The sequence below is a fragment of the Sardina pilchardus genome, chromosome 15 (assembly GCF_963854185.1).
Source record: "Sardina pilchardus chromosome 15, fSarPil1.1, whole genome shotgun sequence".
NCBI lineage: Eukaryota > Metazoa > Chordata > Actinopteri > Clupeiformes > Clupeidae > Sardina > Sardina pilchardus.
Genome location: NC_085008.1, coordinates 2,103,323 through 2,110,822, shown reverse-complemented (window position 1 = coordinate 2,110,822; position 7,500 = coordinate 2,103,323). Strand labels below are relative to the sequence as shown.

At 50.1% G+C, this 7,500-nt stretch overlaps 1 protein-coding gene across 1 annotated transcript in view; it reads left to right on the top strand.

Annotated features, from left to right (window-relative positions):
* rfx2 (regulatory factor X, 2 (influences HLA class II expression)) overlaps window positions 1-7,500 on the top strand; it is a 43,754-nt gene that overhangs the window by 30,774 nt on the left and 5,480 nt on the right. Inside the window, 4 exon segments of the mRNA XM_062555714.1 lie at window positions 3,098-3,210; window positions 4,343-4,494; window positions 5,716-5,813; window positions 6,401-6,550. Of these exon segments, the coding sequence (XP_062411698.1) occupies window positions 3,098-3,210; window positions 4,343-4,494; window positions 5,716-5,813; window positions 6,401-6,550 (513 nt within the window).

Sequence of the window (7,500 nt, the reverse complement as noted above, 5' to 3'; positions counted from 1 at the left end):
TCTCAGTTGTGCACATCTCTGTTTTAATTGGTTGATACACTGATGGTATTAAGCAGCAAAGCAGAGTCAATCGGAGTTTCTTTTGATAGTTTTCTTCCGTTGCTCATGACTCTCATGGGAAATTAACGACTTCTGTTCGTCTGGGCGAATGCGGATCCTCGGCTGGTTCCGGTGTGAATGCACCGCTATTCACTTCCTTCTACTCTTCCTCTCCTGTCCTCCTCTTCCTCCCCTCCATCCTTCTACTCTTCCTCTCCTCCATCTATTCTTCCTCCCCTCCATCCTTCTACTCTTCCTCTCCTGTCCTCCTCTTCCTCCCCTCCATCCTTCTACTCTTCCTCTCCTGTCCTCCTCTTCCTCCCCTCCATCCTTCTACTCTTCCTCTCCTCCATCTACTCTTCCTCTCCTCTATCATTCTCTTCCTCTCCTCTATCCTTCTCTTCCTCTCCTCCATCCCTCTACTCTTCCTCTCCTTCTCTCTACTCTTCCTCTCCCTCAGGAGCCTTTCTGTCTGATCTGTTGTGTGTTCTCTGCCGTCTCCTGCATGGCACCTGACGTTCGGATGAACGCCCTCCACGCTCCGACCGACTCCTTAGCTCCCGGCGTTCCCAGTCAGTCCCATTGCCTCCACGCTCCGACCGACTCCTTAGCTCCTGGCGTTCCCAGTCCCATTGCCTCCACGCTCCGACCGACTCCTTAGCTCCTGGCGTTCCCAGTCAGTCCCATTGCCTCCACGCTCCGACCAACTCCATAGCTCCTGGTGTTCCCAGTCCCATTGCCGTGTGTGAGAGGTTGTTTGGGAGAGAGGGTTTTTTTCCTGCCGTTGTGCTTTCTGAACCTTTATTCTATTACAGCTGATCAGAAGTGGGCCAGACTCGGCCCAGACTCGGCTGCGCTGCTGCCAGGGCTGCCTTCAGCAGAGGGGCCACTGCACTGGTAGCAGTCAGAAATAGCCCGCCGTAGTGCAGAGAGGGTTGGGAAGAGGGGGCTTCATTAGGTCTGTGTGTGTAGGGGGTTGTCATATTATGTATTGTCCCCCCCCCCCCCCTCCCCACCCCTTGTCTGGCTCCACACCCTCCCTTTGTCCCCCCCCCCCCCCCCCTCTCCTTTCATGTGGCTGGTGGGGGAGACGTGGCCGTTAACCTTATAGCTGACTGGGGGACATCTCTTTATCTCTTTATCTCTTTATCTGTGTCTTGAGCGCTGGGCTCTCCACAGCTGTCCTCTGCCTCTGCCTCTTATCGGCACACACTGTGTGCTATCTCTGGGCTGGACAGGGGGCTTACTCGTGTGCGTGTGAGTGTGTTTGCATGTTTGTGGTGACCGCTACACATGTGTGTGTGTTAATGAACTCTCAGCTGTGTAAGCTGTGAAACTCCGGAGGACGTTGTGGGAGGAAGTGCTTCGGAAAAGAAAAGAAAAGAAATAAAAAGAATGCAAGTGCATGCCTGTGCATGGTTGCCACACACACACACACACACGCACAGAGACAGTGACTTGAGTGAAGGCTGTTGTTGTGGAAGGGACGGCGTGGAAACACATTTGTCTGCAGGTCTTTTTAAAATTCCCCAGCTGTAGACACCCAGTCTTTCTCTTCCCTTCCCTTCCCTTCCGTGGTGAAGAGCTCTGAAGGTAGAAACTGCTCCCTGTTTGTCCGGGCTGGGGAATTTTTTTTCCCCCTTCCCTTTTTGTTTTGGAGGCCTGTGTTTTGAGCCGTTGCCCTGGGCAACGGTAAACAAGGTTGCCATGGCAATCCCTGGCGAGGAAGCAGAAAACATATCATGTGATTGAAGGGAAAGCCTATACAGCGCTGTAACTGGATACAGGCCTGCGTGCCCTGCCAGGAGAGGATCTCTGGGCATGCCGTGAATCATACGCGTATAGAGACACTGGGCCACAGAGATGCATAATAGACAAAACACATTGAAACATTTCAGCCCTCCCCCCCCCCGCACTCTCTCTCTCTCTCTCTCTCTGTCTCAGTCTCTCTGTCTCTTACACATACACACACACACACACACACACACTCTCTCTCACAGTGTGTGTGGGCAGAGGGGGGAAAAAAGAATGAAGTCTCAGAGCTCCTTTATGTTCTTCTCTTGGTATGTCTTGTGTTTTTTTAATCCACCAGTAATTACTTTGGCATTTGTGACATTTCTTGAAAATGTATTTTTTCATAATAGTAACCACCAAAACAAATCTTGACCGGCTAACCCTCAGCCATTTTGACTAAATCCAGTCACACCACTCAAAAGTGCCCAACTCCCCATTCCGTGTCCACACAGTGCACACGGTGGTTTATGGCTTTAACTTGATCCTTAAGAGGCATTTGCTCATGGGTATGTAGCTGTACATTTCTAATGGGTATATGTGAGGTGACCCCCATTTGTCTTGGCATAAGTGTGATGTGTTTCAACGGAAGTGTGTGTGTGTGTGTGTGTGTGTGTGTGCGGGTGAAAGGTGGAGTTCAGCTATGCCAAGAGTATTTGCGGAACTTCTTCTAGCAACTTGCCCTTCCCTTTCTCTTGACACGCGGCGTCTTCTCCTGAGGACAGAGACCCCGTTAGCGCCGTGTCCTAGCGCGGAGCGGAGGTGTGTTTGTGTTGAGCGCTCGCGGCTAGCGCGGGCCAGGGGAATAATTCCCCCATGAGTTAATGATTTATTGGGAGTGAATGAATCACAGGCTCCCTGGGCGCGGGATGACGGGCTGTTGCGCGCGCTGTGAGGCGCTCCGTGGAGAGGAGGAACGGAGAGGAGGAGGAGCGGAGAGAGGAGGAGGAGCGTAGAGGAGTGGAGAGGAGCGAGGAGATGTTTAATGTTGCGCACCAGCTATGAGGAAGTGGTGGAGAGCCTCCCGTCAGCTTGAGCTCATTTCCACACACACAGAGTGCGAGAGGAAACTCTTGCCTAATACCCCTCTGTGTGCGAGAGCAGCAGAGCTCGGAGTGTGTGACGGCCCGGGAACAGCCCTGCTGCCTGGGGGGACGAGTGGGGGAGGGACGCAACGCAAGCAGGATTCACTTAAGACTGGAGTGTCACACAAGAGTTGCTAATGTGTGTGTGTGTGTGTGTGTGTGTGTGTGTTTGTGTGTCTTAGGCAACACTGGATGTTGTGATGAACCTGCAGTTCCACTACATTGAGAAGCTCTGGCTGTCCTTCTGGTGTTCGAGTGCGCCATCTAGTGACGGGTCCACTACAATCACTAACAGGTCAGTTCCCTCAGCACATTAGGAGACTAAACTCCACTACTTTAGGAGACTAAACTAAACTACATTAGGAGACTAAACTCCACTACATTAGGAGACTAAACTCCACTACTTTAGGAGACTAAACTCAACTCCACTACAATCACTAACAGGTCAGTTCCCTCAGCACATTAGGAGACTAAACTCCACTACTTTAGGAGACTAAACTAAACGACATTAGGAGACTAAACTAAACTCCACTACAGTCACTAACAGGTCAGTTCCCTCAGCACATTAGGAGACTAAACTTCTACTTTAGGAGAATAAACTAAACTACATTAGGAGGCTAAACTAAACTCCACTACAGTCACTAACAGGTCAGTTCCCTCAGCACATTAGGAGACTAAACTAAACTACATTAGGAGACTAAACTAAACTACATTAGGAGACTAAACTAAACTCCACTACAATCACTAACAGGTCAGTTCCCTCAGCACATTAGGAGACTAAACTCCACTACTTTAGGAGACTAAACTAAACTACATCAGGAGACTAAACTAAACTCCACTACAGTCACTAACAGGGTCAGTTCCCTCAGCACATTAGGAGACTAAACTCCACTACATTGAGACTAAACTCCACCTCATTAGGAGACTAAACTCCACTTCATTAGGAGACTAAACTCCTGAGCAGAGAGGGTTTGTTCTGAAGTGATGTTCATGAGAGTGATCGATCCAATGATAATAACTCCGATTAGCATAGCATGCCTAGTGCATGAGAATAACAGCACTCCTGATTGGTTAGCATGCCTAGTGCATGAGAATAACAGCACTCCTGATTGGTTAGCATGCCTAGTGCATGAGAATAACAGCACTCCTGATTGGTTAGCATGCCTAGTGCATGAGAATAACAGCACTCCTGATTGGTTAGCAGGCCTAGTGCATGAGAATAACTGCACTCCTGATTGGTTAGCATGCCTAGTGCATGAGAAGCACAGCTTCACTGTCTGTCACAAGGAGGATAACATGAATATAAAAATATGACCAGATTAGCCATGTGTAATGGTAGCCTTGCTGATTGGATAATTGCGTTGGTTCCAACTGTGCTAATTGAGGATTAGCATAAGTGCTGATTCTCAGTCTGTGTGTGTGTGTAGCGATGAGGACATGGAGAACGTGATTCCGCACGAGAAGCTGGTAGCGCTGTGCAAGTACGAGCCGGTGAAGCAGTGGATGCGCAGCTGTGACCACATCCTGTACCAGGCCCTCGTGGAGATCCTCATCCCAGACGTCCTGAGACCTGTGCCCAGTGAGTACACACACACACACACACTATCCCAGACGTCCTGAGACCCGTGCCCAGTGAGTATACACACACACGTCCTGAGACCTGTGCCCAGTGAGTACACACACACACACACACACACATTATCCCAGACGTCCTGAGACCCGTGCCCAGTGAGTACACACACACACACACATTATCCCAGACGTCCTGAGACCCGTGCCCAGTGAGTACACACACACACATTATCCCAGACGTCCTGAGACCCGTGCCCAGTGAGTACACACACACACACATTATTCTAGACGTCCTGAGACCCGTGCCCAGTGAGTATACACACACACACACCCTGAGACCCGTGCCCAGTGAGTACACACACACACATTATCCCAGACGTCCTGAGACCCGTGCCCAGTGAGTACACACACACACATTATCCCAGACGTCCTGAGACCCGTGCCCAGTGAGTACACACACACACACACACACACACACACACACACACACACACACACACACACACACACACACACACACACACACACACACACACACACACACACACACACACACACACACACACACACACACACACACACACACACACACACACACACGGGATATTTGGTGACCAAGACCTCGGTATAAAGACTCTTCCGAAGCACGGCACTGTACCTATGTGGCTGAGCTGTGACCAGAGGAAACACTGCCCCCTCCTGACCCACCAGCAGCCACCAGCCTAGTTTTCCCTGGAGGTCTCCCATCCAAGTACTAACCAGGCCCGCACTTGCTTAGCTTCAGTCATTCAGCAGAGGCAGGGTACCCACTGGTCTGGCTACTGGCCACAGTCCTGTAGTGTCGAGGGGCTGTATTGTGTTGCATACTGAGCCAAGAAAAGCACTCTGATTAAAGACGACTCTAATAAGACTTTAATGGACCCAGGTCATCGCACCCTCTCTCGGCCTCCTCCATATGTAGTGGACAAGTGCTCATCTTAAACCAGGCAGAAAGGCTCAACTGCTGTGTGTGTACGAGGATAGATAGATAGATAGATAGATAGATAGATACTTTATTGATCCCCAAGGGGAAATTCAAGGACACACTCAAGCACATTTCAAACACACTTTAGCAGAGGACATCCGACACCATACAGCCCATGTGTTCTCCCTCATGATGAAGATGTTGAACAGTGAGCGTCTGAGGTGTGTGTGTGTGTGTGTGACGTGGTTGTTGTGCGCTCCCCAGGTACTCTGACTCAGGCCATCCGTAACTTTGCCAAGAGCCTGGAGAGCTGGCTCACATCGGCCATGTGTGACTTCCCCCAGGAGACCGTGCGCACCAAGGTAACCATGGCAATACATCTACTTCATAGTTTCATTTTTAATTTAGATACAAATGAAAGTGGTTCAAGGAACATGGATGTGTTTCCACAGATGTACACAACATACTGTTGAGAAGAGTTTTGATGTGTGATTGATACTTTTCCTTGTTTACTTCAGTCATGGTCTTCCAAACATTATATTGCATGGTTATTAATGTAACTCTGCTAAACCTTACAGGGTCAAGTTTTGCATGATAACCACAGAGGTGCATTCAAATTCACAAACATAAGCGAACTTCTACGAACAGTTTTCTGTTCCGTTCACAAAACTCAAGACTGAGGAGGTAGTTCTCCGCAAACATACAGTGGAACTGGACGAAGGCAACAATGCACTTACCGTTAGAATGGAATGTTAGCACCAAATCGTTCAAATGTAACTGTTAAGAAAACACCACGAACGCTCGCCACTGTTTGCCAAATTTGAATGCACCTTTGGTGGAGCTGTCAGTGTTTGGTGGCAGCTGTGTTGTGAATGTGAGGTGTGTGACTCTGGTGTTGCGATGAGCGTGTGTATTGAGTGGTGGTGTGCTTCTCTCCTCCGGCCCCCAGGTGGCGGTAGTGTCTGCGTTCGCCCAGACGCTGCGCAGGTACACCTCTCTGAACCACCTGGCCCAGGCGGCCCGCGCCGTGCTGCAGAACACCTCCCAGATCAACCAGATGCTCTCCGACCTCAACCGCGTCGACTTCGCCAACGTGCAGGTACACACACACACACACACACACACACACACACACACACACGCACACATTAACTAGATGCTTGCTGTCCAGCCTCAACTTCGTTAACGTAGGCTACGCCACTCTCGACCCTCATCCTACACACACACACACACACACACACACACATACACACACGCCTGGTCAGCGTGGACATCAGCTTTGACCACCCTCTGAACCAACCATTTTTTTTAAATGAACTAATTGAGGGATACTTCAGTGCTCTTGATGGAACTGAGCTGGTCAGTACAGTGTGTATTCAGTGTGTGTGTTCTCAAGCAGAAACCGTTCCACTGCTCACATCTCACCTTCAACACAAGGGCTTTCCCTGTGTGATGCATGACGACCACTCAATCCCTCTTTGGATGAGTGTGTGTGCGCATGTGTGTCACACCCTGAAACTGTAGGGTGTGTCTTCCCAGTTCAAATGAGCTGTAAAGTGTGTGTGTGATCAGTGTCTGACCGTGTGTGTGTGTGTGTGTGTGTGTGTGTGTGTGTGTGTGTGTGTGTGTGTGTGTGTGTGTGTGTGTGTGTGTGTGTGTGTGTGTGTGTGTGTGTGTGTGTGTGTGTGTGTGCAGTGCGTGCGTTTGTGTGTGTGTAGTGCGTGCGTTTGTGTGTGTGTTTGTGTGTGTGTGTGTGCTCAGTGCCTGACCCAGTGTGTGTGTGTGTGTGTGTGTGTGATCAGTGCCTGACCCAGTGTGTGTGTGTGTGTGCAGTGCGTGCGTGCGTTTGTGTGTGTGTTTGTGTGTGTGTGTGTGCTCAGTGCCTGACCCAGTGTGTGTGTGTGTGTGTGTGTGTGATCAGTGCCTGACCCAGTGTGTGTGTGTGTGTGGGTGTGTGTGATCAGTGCCTGACCCAGTGTGTGTGTGGGTGTGTGTGATCAGTGCCTGACCCAGTGTGTGTGTGGGTGTGTGTGATCAGTGCCTGACCCA